General features: G+C 35.1%; 1 protein-coding gene across 1 annotated transcript in view; it reads right to left on the reverse strand.

Annotated features, from left to right (window-relative positions):
* Window positions 1–2,796: 2,796 nt before the first annotated feature.
* Window positions 2,797–20,565, reverse strand: part of LOC110106894 (eukaryotic translation initiation factor) — a 23,584-nt gene continuing 5,815 nt past the window's right edge. Inside the window, exons 5-9 of the mRNA XM_020836974.2 lie at window positions 5,435–5,532; window positions 5,103–5,190; window positions 4,667–5,017; window positions 4,340–4,582; window positions 2,797–4,170 (exon numbers count right to left, since the gene is read on the reverse strand). Of these exons, the coding sequence (XP_020692633.1) occupies window positions 3,127–4,170; window positions 4,340–4,582; window positions 4,667–5,017; window positions 5,103–5,190; window positions 5,435–5,532 (1,824 nt within the window). The 3' untranslated portion in view covers window positions 2,797–3,126. The remainder of the gene's footprint in view (window positions 4,171–4,339; window positions 4,583–4,666; window positions 5,018–5,102; window positions 5,191–5,434; window positions 5,533–20,565) is intronic.

Here is a 20,565-nt window from a genome sequence, read left to right on the forward strand (position 1 = left end):
ACATTGTGAGTTATAAGAGTCTATTTTCTGATATGCTATCACATAGAGTCATAAGAGCTTAAATTTTGATATCTTTTTCTAATGAGAGATATAAGTGTTTGAGAAAAATTTGTTAATTTTTATTCTGATATATGGAGTAGTTATTTATTTATTTATCCTCCACTATTATCTAGATTTCTAATAACTTCAAGCATTATTCTTTTATATAGAGTGAATTGATATAATCTACTTTTAAAACTCAATTAAATACTTAATAAGCAAATATTTGAAAATTTAGATCTGTGGGTGTAACATATAAAACTGTGTTGGCCCACACCTGTTATGCATTTTGTTTCTGGTTAGAGAAAGAGGAAAATGCTTGTTAAGTTGTTGTAGTCCTAGGTTATGATCAGTCCGAGTATGTATAGTTTTGATTTTGTATAATCATGACTAGTTATTTAATTATTATTATTTATCTGTAGTCATATAATGTAGCATTAGATTTTGTTGTAAATACATTTTGAAGATAAATAGAAAGAATAAAAATTTATGGATGAGATTATTTTTCTATTTATAAAAAGTTAATTAGAATCTCTATTATCTATTTCAAATTTTTAAATGAAAGAAATCTTAAAAGTCCTTGAAACTTTGATTATGGGCTTGGTTTGTGTCAAGTCAACACGGTATGACATGTTGTTGTGACAATAAGTGCATAAGAATTTGACTTAGCACTGTGTAATTATGACCAAATAATATGAATACATGGGATTTGGTTCATTTGACGTGATTTTGACCAAGATGAAATGTAAATAGATTCCAAGAATGAATGTATATGAATCTTATACCATTTCAATTAGTATACATTCCTAATGCTACAAATCAAATGTGATCATTATGAGTTCCAAAGTGATAATTCAGTGATATATTTAGGACTCTAATGCTTTGGAGACTTATGCAAGATTGGATATGAGTTTGAGTTAATGAAAACAATATGACCCTAAACATACAATGGATTTGTTCTCAAGGTATCCTAGAAGAAGTCCTACAATCTATTCTAGTAGGTGGCCACCCCTTAATGTCTTGTGGTAATAGAGAAGCTCTGTAGAGAACCTGATGACAACAAAGTAATCGACTTGGAATGAGTAGATTGGGAAGGAGAAAGAGAGATTATCTTCTACAAGATTGTGACTATAGGGTCTGAGAATTCTAAGTGGTGTCACTCAAGAACATGTTTAAATAAAATAGTTGAAGAGCTAATGAATGTGCTAGGGCTAAGCATTGGTGGCCTACGTGAGTGTATGCATAATAGCATGGGATGAAATTCTATGGTACTAAGTTGGGCTATAAAAGTCATTAAGGCAAGAAGTTACTAATCATGCAAACTAATGGATGAGTAGAAAGAGATTGAGTGATAAACACATGAACATAAGGATACGCACACGACTCTAGTACTAGGCATAAGAGATAATAGAATGTTTGCCAATGGATTAGGAGGCGACGAAGATTGGGAAAATTTTATTACGTCCGGCGTCCAGATTCGTCTGGAGGTGAATCCGGACGTGCCACGTCACCCAGACCCCGGTGCATCCTGATGGATCCGGGTGATGTAGCGCGTCCAGATTCGCCTCCGGACGGTTCGAATGCTGGACGTAATAATTCACCACAAAAAAGAGCGTTGGATTGCTAGGGGAATTTTGGAGCAAAGAAGCCAATGAAAGAAAATCAGTCAAACCAAATGAACCTTCGAGAGCTAAGAGAAAAAACCCGAGCTCCGTGAAAATTAAGGATTTTAAAGAAAAAAATAGAAGGTTACTTGACCTACCAAGCATGAATCAGGCAAAAGGAGAGTAATATGTCTCAACATCCATGCACCTAAAAATGACTAGCAAAAAGAAAGGTCCTCTCTAATTTGTATTGCAAGGAAATAGTAATGTTTGCCAATGGACTAGGGCTAAGATCAAGGTGTGTCACAATATATAGATGATGACATTGAACCTGATGGTAATGATCAACACCTAAGGCATTAAAAAGATAGATATGAGAGAATTTGGCCCTCCCACCCATTGAGATGAGCAATGATGGTAATGACACAATCCCTTAATAATGAAATCAATAGGTCGACAATGAAGTAAGAATTAGAAGAAAATCATTCAAATTAACTCAACTGAATCAAACCAATCTCAAAGAAGTCCAAAAAGGAGATCTTTACTAAATAAGTGAGCTACTTAAGAGTTGTATTATATTTGAGAGATCAATAATTCTTATCAAGTGCAAGATACCATGATTAAATTATATATGAGGGCCAATTCCTAAAAACTCCTATTTTAGGCATCAATTATGCTCTCCATTCCTCCCTTTCTCTTGACATAGAATTATGCATTTCATTCTGCAAGTGCAATTCTTCAATAACATCAATTTTGGCATAAAAGGATCAAATTCTCAACATTAAGGTATTAAAAAAACTACTTATGCTTCATTTATGATAGCTTTTTTACTGCTTCTTAAAGCAGCTTTCTAATACAAATTTTTTAATTTTTGTACTAAAAAGATGCTTTAAGAGCAATAAAAAAGCCGTCCCAAACGAAACCTTAATAGTTCAGATCAAAGTGCGAGTTATTCTTTCAATCAACAGATGGGAAGGAAATGTCATGCATACTCAACCAAAAACTTGTACTATAACAATTAACAAAATCACAATAAATTCAACTTCTCTCACTACACCTTTTTTGCTCAAAAATCCATCTACCACCACCCAAAAGTTCAAGGCAAAAAAGTTCTTAAATGAAAAAAAAAATCAATACATTTCAAAAACATTTGTTTGCAAAAGTTAATTCATCAGCTGGACATGCTGTGGATCTCTTAGCCAAAAATCCATGGCTTTTTTTTTTCCTTTTTCAGACTTGAATCACTAATAAAAATGTCACTCGCATAAATATACAACTCATTAAAATTCAGAAAACTTCTCACAGCTCATAAGATTGTCAAGGAAGTTTACCTCTTAAGAATTAAGAAAAAAGAAAAAGGAAACGAGGGAAATCTCAAATAAAAAATAAATAGAAAAAGAAAGAGTGCCAACCGATTTATCAGTTTGATAAAGTTACATAAAGACACACCTGCAATAGCCAAACCCCGCTAGCAACTTTGATTTTATGAAAGTATGCTCATGCAAGTCTTTATATCATCAGAATTTTCAGCTAAAACCTTCTGACCTGCTGGGCTTGCCTGCAAAGATTTCATCACAGCTTCAAATATAGCAGATTGGAGCCTATTATCCTCCACTTTCTTTAAGATTTCCTCCACAACCTTGAAGCCCAGTCCATTAGCTAAAATAAGTTTCCCAATGACCTCACCAAAGAGAATTGGAGCCTTTGGCAGGTCAATGCTGATATCATCCAGGATTGATCCATAAAGCAAAAAGCCAGTGCCCAAATCCCGTGGTGTGAAAACCTTCTTTGCGATCATGTACTCAAAAAACCTGACAAGAGGGTCCAGGCAAGATGGGCCCTTGTCAAGGGCAAGGTTAATGGCTTCCTTGACAATTTCTGGGTGATATTGAGGGCTCTTAAGCTCCTCGACGCAATACAATGCCTCGTCGAGAATGCGTACATTGAAATACTCCTCCAGGAGGGCAATTGTTTTCTTGTGCAACACATCAGGGTTCAGCCGTGCTCCTGGCATTTGCTTCTCAGAAGCTTGAACTGGGTGAGGCACTGTAGCTTGAGGTTTTGCCGAGCCAACGTTCTGAGAAATGGGCTCTGTGGTTCCAGAAACAATAGGAGGAGCACGAGATGGTTGAGTACTACCTTGCAATAGCGCACTTGACCTTCCGGCCAGTAGGCCGCCGCTACCCTGAGGTAGCAGCTTAGGATTTATGTTCGAAGGTGATGGTTTGGTGACGAGAGAGCTCTGTTGGGCTCTCGGCATGGACCGGGAAGAACGAGGAACCACTTCCCAGTTATCACCATCCATCCCAGGCATCCCTGGCATTCCTGGCATCATTCTCACACCAGGCATTCCAGGCATCATCATGCCTCCAGCACCAGGAGGCTTTAGTGATGACCCTCCGGAGTTCATACCTCCTCCCAAACCGCCGGCACCGCGGCCATTTCTCATGTTAGCAGTTGCTCCAGGGCGCAATCCAAGAGTCTTCTCCGCCTCCGAGTGGATCTCAGAGATGGTTTTGGCTATCACCTGCTCAACCAAAAGAATGCAAACAAAATGTGAAGCATTGATATCACCTTAGTCAAGCGGATAAGACAACCAAAATTCCTGCAACTTCTCTAACGCCACCACAAAAAAGAATCTCTTCTTTTTAAGAGCTCACTCATAAAGATAACAAAAATATGTAATGAAGTCCCACCTCTTCACGGCGAGGAACCCAATTATGAGCGCGGAGATCAAGTACATCACGGACCATAAACCTCAGGCGTGGAGCAAGCTGGAGGTTGGTCGTTAGCTCCTTCAACCGGTTAAAATAGGCATCATTAACACGTCGTGACTTTGGGATTTCATCCAACTGCTTGCCGATGGTGTTAAAAAACTGGCAGATAGCCTCGACATTCTCCTCAGCAGGGCAAGCTTTAACATCCGGCCCCAGCAGTTCCTGCTCAGAATAATAGTAATCAGTAAATTTACATAAAGAGCATCTAATGATATCTGAGAGTAATATGATACTAATTATATGAACCTGGACAATATGATGGACAATTTTTGCTGGCACCATCTTCTGCTTCAAAAGTTCCCCAATCAAACGAATATTTCCAAGGGTTCGAAGCTTTACCATTCTCTCTTTATCTCTGCGTTCTATTTCCTGATCTGGGCCTGTTAATTTGCTGATCTCAGATCTAAGATGGTCAGCTCCTTCAAATGCCTCCTGACATATATTCAACAATATACGCTTGAATGTAATCTCTTTCCCATTTGGTTCGTCAGGAGGGAATGGAGGGATTCCTTCGTTGAGCTCAGAGCACAACTGAGCATACATAGGACAGAAGGTAGGTTCCAAAACTGCTTTATCAAATATTAGAGAAATCACACCCTGCAAAATTATTGTTTTGAGCGTAAAATCTAGAAGAAAATAAATATATAAAAAGCTATTTTTCTTCTATGAAGAACACGAGAACCTTTAAAATTTCTTGAGTGGTTATTCCAGCATCAATCAGCTGGCCCTTGAGAACATCGAATTTTTCTGGTGTAAGCTTATTCAAAATACTGCTTATAACAAGAAAAAATAAGAATTAGAAATGTTAATTTGAAGATATGCTCAATATTGAAGAGCTCTTATTTTTGCAAAGTTTCTTCAGTCTTAACATAAAATTAGGAGAACTTAATCAAAATATAGTTCAAAGTACAAGGATTTACAGCTATCAAACACTTACAATGCGCTACCAAAGCCCAAACAAGCCCCGTTACTAAATAATGGATGGTTTTCCAAATAGAATAAAGAAAAAATTACCCCTTCACTGTTTTAAGAACTCGATCACTCTCAGAGAGATTGCCCCTACGTGCAGACCATGGCACATCAGCTTTAAGAAGAGCATTAGCAGGACCACCCTACAAACAATAATGATTTGGTCATTAGTAAAACCATTTCAAATGATACCAAAAAATTTGAAGACGGATGAGCACGTAAGCTAAAGCAGAACCTATTTTATCTTCATTGTGACGTTATCAGTTGGCATTTTCAATAGAAGTTAGGGCCCAATAATATAGCATAATGAAATATACAACAATTAATCATAATAACACAGACCATTCATCATAGATGACAAAAAATATTTTTTTAAAAAAATTATGATTACTGTTATAAGCATGAAATGCTAATATTTGTCTCGAATCCATAACTTGAAATAATAATAGAAGGAAAAGTTTACCATAAACAAACCTTCTAGCCATATATTAATGAAGGGATCTATTGATGCTAGAACTGTTCCATGGAACTCTACATATAATAAGCTTAGCCTACAATCATAGAAGAAGTGACTGTATATTTCTTCATTAAATGTAAACAATTTTCAATAAAATGACACCAAGCACAGAGCAAGTGAAAATATTAGGCCAAAAATCAATGCTATTAATACAATCTGGGGCTCACAGCTATGGCAAATTGGCAATTGATCATCATTTAGTGTTTTCGTAGCAATATTGGTTCAGAATGTGTGCAAAGGTGCATTTAATCAATTTATGGGGGTGCCTATATTGTTGCATTTGGTTTTTCTTGCAGTGATATTCCTTTTTGGCAGTATTTTATGAGTCATTAATTGGATAGATACCCTTAGCCCTTGTTTGGGGCCTTAAGAGAACCCTTGATTGTAAGCTTTGATTCCTTCATGAGCTATAAGTAGAGCAATGAAAATTCAAATTAAGTTTATGTACCTATGAGAGTTCCCTTAAGAGCACTAACAGAAAGGTCCAAGGTGAAGTCTCTAAAGGAAGACGACACAAAGAAGTTTGAAAATGGCTCTTGGGCTTAATTTGGCTTCTCCTTAGAAACATTGTGCAAAGAGGTGTATTTAATCAGTTTGTGGTTGGGCTCATATAGTTGCAGTTGGTTTTTCTTACCGTGGTCTTCTATTCTGGCAGTATTTTATGGGCCGTTGCTTTGATGTTTACGTTTTGCACTTGTTTGGGTCCTTAAGAGAACCATTGATTGAAAACTTCTACGTTTTGCACTTGTTTGGGTCCTTAAGGAACCATTGATTGAAAACTTCAAGTGCTTACTTGGCTACAAAAAGATTCTAGAAAATTCTAATTAAGGCAATGTCCCTAAAGAAGTTGACCCTTAGGATTTATTTGGCTTTCCAGAGAAACGCCCCCATGCCTCTCCTCCACCTCTTCATTCTAATGAATGCTCAAGTGATGAGAGGAGTCTTTAATGGTGAAGTCATTCACAATGAACTAGTCAACAAGGATCTTGGTCAAATCAACAATCAAACTAGGAACCAAGACAAACTTTGAGAATAAATGAGAAATTGTGGCACAACAGTGAGTTGATTGGTCGATCCATGTGCATGAGGGCCCAAAAATAATCCAAATCCAAAAAAAAACTCAAAAGAGCAAGTAGTACCAATTTGTGCTTTCCATTTAAGAATAGTTAAGAAAACTTGCCACACAAATGAGTTGGTACTTGCTAGCATGTTGAATGAACATGACAGCAAAAAAATAATCCACATGCTCATAAGAATTAAATGACTCATCATAAGGCTTGATGGAAGGCATCTTGAAACATGAAAATTTTGGAAAACTGAGAGCTCTAATAAGTGGGAACCCGTAAAGCAAGTCTTAGAAAAATGTTAAATAAACACACAAATAATATAGAACTATCTAATAACAAGTATATGATAAATGAATAAAACTATACATATGACAAGTCATGCCCCAATACATTTCCGGATTAAGGAATTTCATATAATATGTTTGCAAGTAGCATGCTGCCCTCATTTAATTCCTCTATGCACTTCTTAGGTATGTCACATAATTTCAATGCACTATTTAATTCAACTTGATAATTTTACCTCCTGAGCTTAGTGCAGCTTACAAAGGAAGGCATTTGACTGCAAGAGGACTTAAACCTCCCTTTGGTACACTAGGAGCTAGAACAAAATGAGACATTCACAAGAAGGCTCCAAGAGTAGTAATTAGTTATGTCAAGCTTCTTCGCTAAGAAACATAAGTAGTCCCTATTCAAAAGAATTCCCATAACACTTGATGTTTTCTCCAAAACCCCTCCTCCATGTTTCTAACTCCAGACACAACCAAACAAGCTCTCAACAATAGGGGATATGTTCATCTACAGCTTCATTTATTTTTCAGCATTTTCTTGTGTCAGCCCACTATTACTCAAAGAAATCATGGCAAAAGCATTTAATATTTTAATCTCATCTGCAAATACAAGCATCTTGAAAGCTCTCAATTATATCAAGGTTTGAAAGTGAGGAATTAAATATTGACATGTATTGTATCCGTTAAGTGAGGCATAAGCCTTGAGGCATTTTAAGATATAAGCATCATAATTAAACTATTAAATTAAAAAAAAAAACAAGTAACATATTAACATCTAAGTAAGAAATCAAAATAAGAACAAAACAAGTTAAAGTAAGATGATAACAAATAGTAAGTCTCTCCCAATCCATATTTAATACAAACAAGTAGTGGTTGTAGTAGTGTGCGATTGGGAGCAGTAGCCGCGTTGAATGCGAGTTCAACGTGCAACTATACTCGAGAGGTATGTGAGGTCGTGTTTCTCGATTTGTTTGTTTTGGGTTTGGGGTAGAGAAATAACAAAATAAGATTTATTTTCTCTATTACATTTAAATATTAAAAAATGAATTATCTAAATCATAATTTCTTAGGCTTATGCCTCTTACAAATTGTACAGGGGCGCGCCTCGATCATGCTAAGGCGTACGCCTCATGGCATTTTTTTTAAAACTTGTGTTGAGGCACACCATGAGGCATGTCTCTTATGATTCATTTTTAAACAAAGAATTACATAAGGAAACTAAAGCATGTCAACTAGAGCTCAAAATGAACTTACAAAATTATATTACACATCATTAACATTTCAAGAGAGATGAGTTTAAAATAAGACTTGTTTTAGTTGAACATTCTATTTTCAAATTCTGAAAACTTCTCCCAATTCAAAACTCAGCTCTTCACCAATTTGAATCTCTAACATGAAACTTCTTGGCACCACCAAATGGAATCATCTCAACAAGACTCGCTCCTCTATGTAGCCACGTTAGCTCAACTTATGAGCAATATTTTACTTGGCGCACAAGTTGCCAATATTGGGTTCGAGTCAAATATTATGGTCGAGTTTGGGTCAAGATAAAATGACTCAAAAAATTGGGTCAAGTTTGGATTGCTAAAATAACCAAGATTTTTTTAAATGAAATCATATTAAATTTTATTTTTATTGCCATGTTCATTTCGGGTCGAGTTGACACCAGCTCGACAAGACTTAAATATTTTTCATGTCACATCGTTTCAGGTTCAAGTTTAGGTTTTTGACTTGTTTATTAAATAAGACTAGTTCAAGTTAACTATACTTGTCTAAGGTTATTTTCGAGTAAGATCCAAACTCGACTCATGCACCTAAATAGGCACTCCTACTTGACCTTTGGCAATCTTTGTTTGTCTTCATTGACATCTCGGCACTCATTTTGGTAGGATAAAACACCACTTCATAGTGTTGAAACACCTCTTAGGCAATCCTCGACAAGGATTGAGACGATCATAGTAGGAGGCTCCTCTTAATTTATTGCTCCTCTGATCTCAACCATAAGAATATATTGGCACTTCCTTGCCAAAGCATCCAAGCAACACTTCAATCAACCTCAACCACACCAAATCAGCTCATCTCTTGTACATGTGAGCCTCTTCCGAATGAAATGCAACCTCTTGGTAGCCAACCTTGTATATTTACAAATCATTCCAATGGCTTAGGGAAGTTCATCTTGCTGGTGTCAACTCATTCTACCCACTTCCTGATCACCTCAACAACCTTGGATTGCTCGATTATCCTAAGATGATTAGACTTAGCAACTCCTAGTTTAACTCACAAACTATTCATAGCAAGCTTCATCTGGTTTTTTTCTGTACAATGCATAAAGCCCTCAATAAGGCATATAATGTGCTTGACAACTAATCAAAGTTACTCGGTAATAACACAACGGTTTTAGCAATGATGATTTATCACTTAATATGGTTTGTTCTTTTCTCGACATGTCATATATCTCTATCAAGAATAGTTGTATACATTCCAGAAAATGTCAAATTCTCCTGGCAATCTTTTGTTCTTGGTAAGGAACATAAAACTTTCTAGACATACATAAAGAGCTCATAAAAGTTATTGAATTCAGTTCTAATTGCCTCTCTTGGCTAATGCAAAGTCCACTTAAAAACTGATGCTATCAAATATTCTGTATTTTTATTTTAATATTGAACATTATTATGTTAATGTAGTTTTTTTATTTTTTTAGCTATACAATGATGGAAGGCATCCAATGATCATGGTAGGTTGTGCTTGGGGCTTGGTAGACCTTTGGTTTGCTAGCTCGATTGGTCCTTGGCTGCTACTGGTTCTCGGGTTGGCTTATGGTCCTCAATTTTGGGCTTATGGTGATGTTTGGAAGGAGGTGGTTCATTGGAGTTGAGCTTTAATTGCTAAGTTGCTAGCTCATTAATGATGAGCTGAAGTTTAGTTCATTCAATGGGGGAATTTATTGATCTACCTAGCTCATTAATTTACTAAGGTAAGCTCATAAGTTGGATTCATTATGGAGTGGTCTTGTCCCTTCTCCTCCCCTTTTCTTCTTAAAATTCTGAGCTTGTCCCTTAGGTTCCTATGCTGGCTGACTATTTTCCATGCATTTGTCCTGTGGGTTTCCGTGGCTAGCTTTTAGTTTTCTGTACTGGGTGATTTTCCCATGCCTTTGGTTCCTCAGTTCCGTGCGGGCCTCTTTGATTCCTACAGCTACCTCTTCGGGTCCCAAGCTGGGCTGCTTTCCCGTGGTTTTGGTGCTCTGTTTCCTGTGTAGTCTTGGGGAATATTGTGAGGTGGCTGTTGGCTTATCATTTCCCTCATTTAATTTAGAATGTGAAGAGTTTTTGGGGCTGTTTGGTTTCTCCTCTCTTGCCTATAAATATGAGATATTTTGAAAGGGAGAGGGAGTTGATTATTGAGAGCAAAGTTGCTAAAACCTGAGGGTTCTTCTTGGAAAAGCTTGAGAGCTTGTTCCATTATCCTTCTCCTCTAGGAAAGCTTGCGAGCTTCTCCTCTTTCTTCTCGGCTTCTTACCTCTTTCTTCTCTACACAAGTTCCACTCCATTTGTATCCTTCTTCTTGAGCTTCGGTGGTGTTTGTTGGCTGATTTGGGAGCATTTGCTGGAGGAGTTTGGATTGGACGGTTGGACTATCTTGCTGTGGTGGACCATCAGTTTGCTAGCCCTAAGCACTTATTTTACTTAACCTATATTTTGATGCATGTGAGGAACCCGCTCTGACGGTTGTCTGAGGATAGCGTTTTTTTTATTTTATTTTCTTTATTTCTTTTGACTTCTCTTCTAGTTTTTTCGTCGGCTTTGGGATGTTATAGATGATTGCTACTATTTGAATCGAGTTTGGTTTAGTTTTGCCCATTGTTCTCCCTGTTTGGCTTTTCTAACTAGTGTGATTACATCAAATTTGATATCAAAGCAAGTTCGCTTATCTTTGGGTAAGTGGGAGTCTCTCTCTTTTGTAATTAACAAATGGCTAATAATCAAGGGGATTGGCAACAAATGATGCAACAATTGAATAATTTGCAACACAGTGGCTGAAGCAATTGCTAATCTGAATGTCAATCAAGCTAATGTTAATCCTAATGTTCAAACTTCTGAAAGTGAGGATGAGGGTCCTAGAAATCAAAATAGGCGACAAAGAAACTGGGATTACGGAATTAAAATCGATGTCCACAATTTTGAAGGAAAATTACAACCTAAACAATTCTTCGAATGGAAAGAAATTATGGATAACCAAAAAGTTAAATTCGCAAGTTTAAAACTAACGGGACATGCATTAACTTGGTGAAAAAACTTACAAAACAATAGATTAACGCAAGATAAAGAAAAAATTCAAACTTGGGATAGGATGAAAGAAAAATTTCTGCCTTCAAATCATTCAAGAACTATCTTTCAGGAATTTAACAATTTGCGTCAAGGAAATCAAACTGTGGAAGAATACACTGAAAACTTTTTTAAATTGCAAGCTAGAAATGATTTAGATGAATATGAGGAGAAAACTGTAACAATATATCTTAATTGGTTAAAATGGACAATACAGGATCAACTTAACTTGCATCATGTCATTAAGTTAGATGAAGCTTATCGCATGACCTTGAAAATCGAAAAACAACATTTGCGGGGAAGCAACAAAATAACTGAAACATATAAGCGGCGACAAACTAGCGTGGCTAAAGTTCAATCCCAAACTTCTGTGGGAACTTCGGGTGTGAAAGTTAAAACTTTTGAAAGTTAAAATCTGGATAAGGGTAAAGGGTTAATGGGATCTAAACCTATGGAACAACCTAAACTGATTGGGCCTTGTTACAAATGTGGTCTATATGGTCATTTGTCGGCAACTTGCAGAAAAAACAAACCTCCACGAAATAACTTCATAGAAAATGAAAGAGAACGAAACAGAATTTGAAAATGAAGCTAAAATGAAAAATTTTGATTTGGAAGGTGATGAAGGAGAACCATTGTTAGTAATTCGACAAGTTTTAACTGCTCAAATTGATAAAGTGGATAAATGGCTTAAAAGAAATATCTTTAGAACTACCTGCACTGTTGAAGAAAAAATTTGTACCTTAATGATTGATAGTGGGAGTTCAGGAAATTTTGTGTCACAACACATGGTGGAGAAGCTTAAATTGAAAACAAAACCTCTTGTTAAGTCATATAAAATATCTTGGTTTAAAGAAGGGGGTGAGGTTCCTATAACCAAACAATGCACTATGAACTTAACAATTGGATGAGCTTACAAGAATCAAATTGAGCTTACAAGAATCAAATTGTTTGTGATGTAGTAACTCTTGAAGTTTGTCATATTCTTTTGGGTCGTCCATGACATTATGATCATAAAATCATTCATAATGGGAAAAAGAACACATATACCTTAATTAAAGACAATAAGGAGTTCACTCTTTTTCCACAAAGAAATATTTCTGACCCATTAACAAAGAACAAGAAAACTGCGAAATCATCCACTCCTGAATTGATTTTAAACACAAATGAATTAACACAGTCTAATGTGGCATATTTGGTGCTTGGAAAAGAAACTGACTTAGCTCTTGAAATTCCTGAAGAAATACAATCGTTGCTTAATGAATTTTCTGATTTAACACCTGATGAGTTACCAACTGGTTTACCCCAATGAGAGACATTCAATATCATATTGACCTAATTCCTGGAGCTACATTGCCTAACATTTCACATTACAGAATGAGTTCAAATGAACATAAGGAACTTTCTAAGCAAGTGTTTGAACTGTTGGAAAAAGGTTTAATACAGAAAAGTCAAAGTCCTTGTGTCGTGCCTGCTTTGCTTACTCCTAAGAAAGACGAAACCTGGAGGATGTGTGGATAGTCGAGCCATAAATAAAATAACCATCAAGTACAGGGTTCCAATTCCTAGATTGGATGACATGCTAAATATGCTAAGTGGTGCCAAAATTTTTTCTAAAATTGATTTGAGAAGTGGGTATCATCAGATAAGAATTAGACCTGGAGATGAATGAAAAACTGCTTTTAAAATCAAAGAAGGCTTGTATGAATGGCTTGTTATGCCTTTTGGTTTGTCAAATGCTCCAAGTACTTTTATGCGAACAATGAATCATATTTTGCGACCTTTTATTAGAAAGTTTGTGGTAGTATATTTTGATGATATTCTGATTTACAGCATTCATCCATCTGAACATCTTTTTCATGTCAAACAAATTTTGCAAACTTTGAGGGAACAAAAACTGTATATCAATTTAAAGAAGTGTTCTTTTATGACTTCAAGTTTGACATTCTTGGGTTACATTGTGTCTGCTAAGGGAATCAAAGTAGATCCTGTAAAAATTGAGGCAATACAGAGCTGGCCTGTTCCTAAAAATATCAGTGAGGTAAGAGGTTTTCATGGGTTAGCATCTTTTTATCGTCGATTCATTAAAAACTTCAGTTCTGTAATTGCTCCTATCACTGATTGTTTAAAAAAAGGAGTCTTTAACTGGACCCCTGAGGCTGAAAAAACTTTTCAACTTATCAAATTCAAAATGAATCAGGCTACAATTCTTAGTCTATCAAATTTTGAAAAAGTTTTTGAAGTTGATTGTGATGCTTCGCATATTGGTATTGGTGCTGTATTAAGTCAGGAAGGAAAGCCTATTGCATATTTTAGTGAAAACTTAAATGATGTTCGATCTCGATATTCTACTTATGACTTGGAGTTTTATGCTATTGTTCAAGCTTTGAAATTCTGGAGATGTTATTTGATTCAACGGGAATTTATTTTAAATACTGATCACGAGGTTTTACGATTTTTTGGTTCACAAAAAAATCTGAACAAAAGACATGCCAAATGGGTTTCTTTCTTGTAAGAGTATTCTTTTCATATCAAATATAAAACTAGGGTTTGAATAAGGTTGCTGATGCTTTAAGTCGAAGATCTCATTTGTTGATAACTGTTTTTCCGACTGTTACTTCTTTTGATTTTTTGAAAGATACTTATGAAAGTGATTCTAATTTTAAAAATATTTGGGATTCTTGTCTTGCTTCTGAAACTAATTCTTCTGCTCAGTTTGTTATACATCAAGATTTTTTGTTTAAGGGAACTAGACTGCATATCTAAGAATTCTTTAAGAGAACAACTTGTGAGAGAATTGCATAGTGGAGGTTTGGGAGGACATTTTGGGCAAGGGAAAACAATTCCTTTGGTTGAAGAAAATATTTTTGGCCTCATATGAGAAAGGATATTGCATGTAAAATATGTTAGGCTTTCAAGGGAACTTCACAAAATTCTGGTTTGTATACTCCTTTGCCTATTCCAAACAAACCTTGGGAGGATATTTCCATGGATTTCATTTTGGGTTTGCCGGTTACTTCTCGAAAATTTGACTCTATTTTTGTGGTTGTGGATCGATTTAGCAAAATTACACATTTTATTCCTTGCAAGAAAACTTCTGATGCTTCTCATATTGCTGATTTATTTTTTAAACAAATTGTTCATTTTCATGGTATTCCTCGTACTTTTACTTCTGATCGAGACACTAGATTTTTTAGTCATTTTTTGGAGAACTCTTTGGGCAAAACTTGGAACTACTCTTCAATTTAGTAGTGTCTATCATCGTCAAACTGATGGGCAAACTGAGGTTGTCAATAGAAGCTTAGGAAATTTGCTAAAATGCTTTGTTGGAGAAAAACCATCCCAATGGGATTTAGTATTACCTCAGGCTGAGTTTGCTTACAATAATTCTATTAATCGTTCCACTGGTAAAATTCCTTTTGAAATTATTTATGGACAGCTTATTCCTCACATTTTAGATAGAAACTGCTTGCCCTTACCTAATAAAACTAGTGCTGAAGCTTTTGAAACATTTGACCACATAAAGACTATCCAATAGCAAGTCCTTGAAAGACTCCAAAAGGCTAATGCTAAGTACAAATCTAATGCTGATAAACATCGAAAAGAAGTGAATTTCAATGTGGGTGACTTGGTTATGGCTTACTTTCGTCGCCAACGATTTCCTGTTGGTACTTTTAGAAAGTTAAGCACAAAGAAATTTGGTTCTTTTCGTGTGCTTTGAAAATTAGGCAGTAATGCCTACTTGCTGGATCTACCTATTACTGTTGGCACTTCTCTTGTTTTTAATGTTTATGACCTTTCTTTATATGAAGAAAATTCTGATGATTCTATGGACATTGAAACTTTGTCACTCTCCACTCCTTTGGCAAAGTCTGAAGATCAGATTGAAGATGTTGTTGATATGAAAGTCACTAAAACAAGATATGGTGAACACAAGAGGTTTTTGGTCAAATGGAGCAATCGACCATTAAGTGATTGCACCTGGATTGATGCTGGTGATCTAAAAATCCGAAATTTGGAGCTTTATGAAAGAGTTGCTGAAGCTTTCTCATCAGGAAATGAGAATTTCCCACCATGGGGGAATTGATGCTATCAAATATTCTGTATTTTTATTTTAATATTGAACAATAGTATGTTAATGTAGTTTTTTTATTTTCTTATCTATCCAATGATGGAAGGCATCCAATGATCATGGTAGGTTGTGCTTGGGGCTTGGTAGACCTTTGGTTTGCTAGCTCGATTGGTCCTTGGCTGCTGCTGGTTCTCGGGTTGGCTTATGGTCCTCGATTTTGGGCATATGGTGATGTTTGGAAGGAGGTAGTACATTGGAGTTGAGCTTTAATTGCTAAATTGCTAGCTCATTAATGATGAATTGAAGTTTAGTTCATTCAATGGGGGAATTTATTGATCTACATAGCTCATTAATCTACTAAGGTAAGCTCATAAGTTGGATTCATTATGGAGTGGTCTTGTCCCTTCTCCTCTTTTCTTCTTAAAATTCTGAACTTGTCCCTTGGATTCCTATGCTGGTTGGCTGTTTTTCCGTGCCTTTGTCCCGTGGGTTTCCGTGGCTAGCTTTTGGTTTTCTATACTGGGTGGTTTTCCCATGCCTTTGGTTCCTCGGTTCCGTGCGGGCCTCTTTGGTTCCTGCAGCTGCCTCTTCGGGTCCCAAGCTAGGCTGCTTTCCCATGGCTGCTAGGGTTTTTATGTGGTTTTGGTGCTCTGTTTCTTGGTCTTGGGGAATATTGTGAGGTGGTTGTTGGCTTATCATTTCCCTCATTTAATTTAGAACGTGAAGAGTTTTTGGGGCTGTTTGGTTTCTCCTCTCTTGCCTATAAATATGAAATATTTTGAAAGGGAGAGGGAGTTGATTATTGAGAGCAAAGTTGCTAAAACCTGAGGGTTCTTCTTGGAAAAGCTTGAGAGCTTGTTCCATTCTCCTTCTCCTCTAGGAAAGCTTGCGAGCTTCTCCTCTTTCTTCTCGGCTTCTTACATCTTTCTTCTCTACGCAAGTTCCACTCCATTTGTATCCTTCTTCTTGAGCTTTGGTGGTGTTTGTTGGCTAATTTGGGAGCATTTGTTGGAGGAGTTTGGATTGGACGGTTGGACTATCTTGCTGTGGTGGGTTTGGAACCCGCTTTGACGGTTGTCTGAGGATAGCGTTTTTTTTTATTTTATTTTCTTTGTTTCTTTTGACTTCTCTTCTAGTTTTTTCGTCGGCTTTGGGATGTTATAGATGATTGCTACTATTTGAATCGAGTTTGGTTTAGTTTTGCCCATTGTTCTCCCTGTTTGGCTTTTCTAACTAGTGTGCTTACATCAAAAAACTACCATGCATGTCTTATTATCTTGAATACCGATCTCACTCGAGCATAAAATGAAGATATCTCGATAGTTTCACTACTTCTTGACAAGTCTAGAATCTTTTGATAATTCAATCCATTTACTCGACAGCCATCCCATCAAGCTTGACTAATGTTTTTTAGCAACTCTTGATTAATGATACAAGACTCAGAATATATTTATTATCCCAAGCAACATATATTTTCCATTTATGCCACAATTAATCTAGTCTCATTATAAAGTCTCTAAGTAAACATTCATTCCAATATATTATAACAATATTGCCCACATGCAGAGCACATAATGATGATCAACTAAGCTTATATTGTAAAATCTCCTTTAAAATAATCATATTCATATAATAAAATATACTTGATATGAGTATTTGTTATTTTCAAACATAATGAGCATCTATATAGATAATAACCATATGTGATCAACTCAACTTATACAAAAAATCAATTTATGTCCTCAAAAAAAGGTCATGCTTCTAACCATTTCAAAGGTGTTGGTAAGGCTCACTATTCTTGGATATTATGGTATATATGCTAACTCATAAACTAGGCAACATCATAAAAGGTTATAGACCACAACAATTAATATTATATTTAAATTTAAACTACATTTGCATTGGGTATGAGGACTGTATGATACCATTGATAAAATATACTCAAAGCGTATGTAATATACATATAAAATACTGTATGATACCATTGATGGACAATCATGAGAAACACAAATACTTAGAGAGAAGAAATGGAATTTTCTACTATTGAGATCTCCCATTTAGTTTTCATATTATGATAATCAAATGTACAATTTAAACCGTCCATTTTCTTTAAAATCATAAACACAATTCTAAGAAATTTTTATGATCATTTGATCAGCAATCATGCATCAAAAGTTTTCACCCAGTGGCTCTAATTTATGAAATGCAAATAAAAATTTAAAAGAGAAAAACCTTTTAAATTGCTTAAAATTAATAATAGGGGTTGTTCGAGAATAAAAAATGTATGTAAATATACTGACTAAATACACCAAAAAACTAGACGAACATGCCATCCAATCATCCTTATTTTTTGACAAGTTTGATGAGCAAAAAATTATTATAAAATTTTGAAAACACTTTTAAGAAGGATTCAACATGTCCCATGTTGTTAATGAGTATAGTATTCAAAATCAGGAATACAATAACCCATAAAATTGTGGCTCCAAAATAAAACCAACCAATTCTTGCCAAGAAATTTTTGGAGATGTAAAGCTATAGGGAAAAAGGTATCAAAATAATACTCTTGCGTCTCAAATACTATTAACCAATGGAACAATCGATAAGGACAACTTGATCTAAATAATTAAATTTAAATATACCAATACAATTAAGATAGCAAGCACTAACTAATCTCATGATAAACTCATAGCAATTAAAATTTTCAAAGCTTGGTTAAAAGATGAGGATGATCTATTATGCATATCTATACTACTATTATAAAAGGGGCTTGAGTTTCCACCCATAATAAATCTTGGCCATTCATTTTATTTTTTTTTTTAATTATCTTTCCCCTTCATTGTATTATAAATCATTAATAAATTTAAAAAATAATACTTAAGTAATTTAATGCCCCTTAAATACACCTCATCAAAATTGATTTTAATTCTTCTAAATGCTTGAGTTTTCATCCGTTTCATTTACTTAATAACTGCATGACGTTTTAATTGCATTTAAGTAAGAACTATCAAAATAATACTCTTGCATCTAAAATACTATTAACCAATGAAACAATCGATAAGAACAACTTGATCTAAATAATTAAATTTAAATATACCAATACAATTAAGATAGCAAGAACTAACTAATCTCGTGATAAAGTTATAGCAATTAAAAATTTTAGAGCTTGGTTAAAAGATGAGGATGATATATTGTTCATATGTTTTCACAAAGTAAAGATGCTATGGTGTGCAAGAGAAGCAGCAACAACAACAATATCAAGCTTTTGTCCCACTACGTGAGGTCGGCTACATGAATCTTTTTTTCACCAATTTGTCATGTCAAAAGTGAAATTCTCATTTAAATCTAATAATGAAAAATATCATTTGTAATATTTTCTAACCAAGTCTTTTTAGGTCTACCTCTACCTTTCTTAATATAAGTCACAAATCTAATACCTCAACTTTCCTAACCGAGTTATCGAAAGGCCTCCGTTTGATGTGACCAAACAATCTAAGGCGACTCTATCTAATATTATCTTCCACTGGAGCTACTCCAACTTTTTCACGTATATGCTCATTTCATATCCTATCTCTAAGGGTAAAGCCACTCATCCACCTAAGCGTCCTCATATCTGCAACACTTAACTTAGTATTATGCTTCTCTTTTAATAGCCAACATTCGGCACCATAAAGCATTGCAGGTCTCACCACCATCTTATAGAGTTTTCGCTTAAGTTTGAGGGCGACTTTTCTATCGCACAACAAGCCCGATGCATTCAGTTCATGTTGAGATCAGTTATATTTGGGTTTCATGGTTTGCCAAACATCACTGATTTGGTAAGGCTTCCATTTAAATTGATCGAGCAAAATAAGAATAAGGCTTACTTAAAACTAAACCCACCTTAATTCTAGTATCAAACCTAAGATGGGTTCCAGCGACCAGCATAGCCTCTGCCAAGACCACCCAACCCCTCGCACGTGAGAGCACAAAAAATGGTAATCCAATTCTTCAAGTTGAATATCACCCCTTCCTCCATTCAATAATCTGTCCATTCCTCCTATGCTAGTCAGGGCAACTACCACTAATTAGGAATCATGAGCATGTCTCAAATTGCTAACTTCCATGACAACGTTTGAAATTTATTAGACATTTTTTAGTTTGCTTTACCATATTATTATTGTAGAATCATCCGCATGATAGCTAAAACTTTTGATTACTTATGCATTCTTTGTAAGCATATGGGAAATGCATGAAAATTTAAATTTGATATAAGAAGGCCCCCATTTTAAAATTTGTTCAATTAAAAACAATTGCATGCGAAATTTTGCCTCTTGTTATCAACATACAACTAGGAAAATAAAACGAGCACTCCACCATCAAGGATTGAAAATGTAAAGTTACAGTAATGATAAGAATGACTAGTACCCAAATTAAATATGAAAATTAGCACAGATTTCTGTGTACTATAAATATTGTTATATATCAAAAACATATATTGTTCAAAATAAATCAGTCTTTAACAGACCTTGTCAATTTCCCTCAATAACATAATAGCAAACAAACAGAAAGTGAAAACAATAAAAGAAAACAATTCAATAAACATATTTTGTTCATACTGTTCCATCAATTTCCCTCAATAACATACAAGCAAAACTTTGTTTTTTTTCAGAACACAAACAGAAAGTGAAAACAATATAAGAAAAAAACAATTCAAGAAAGAACGATTAGAATTCAATATTGAATTTTAATATCAACTACAATAAATCATCAAATAAATAATAAAATAAAAACCTAAAATGAAGAGATTACATGCATATTGTATGCTCATTTTAATATTTGTATAATGTTTTAATTACATGCATATTGTATATTACAATTTTAAAGAAAGTACTATATCATCAAGTAATGTAATTTTCATAAAAGGTAATT

The sequence above is a fragment of the Dendrobium catenatum genome, unplaced genomic scaffold (assembly GCF_001605985.2).
Source record: "Dendrobium catenatum unplaced genomic scaffold, ASM160598v2 fragScaff_scaffold_1446, whole genome shotgun sequence".
Lineage (NCBI taxonomy): Eukaryota > Viridiplantae > Streptophyta > Magnoliopsida > Asparagales > Orchidaceae > Dendrobium > Dendrobium catenatum.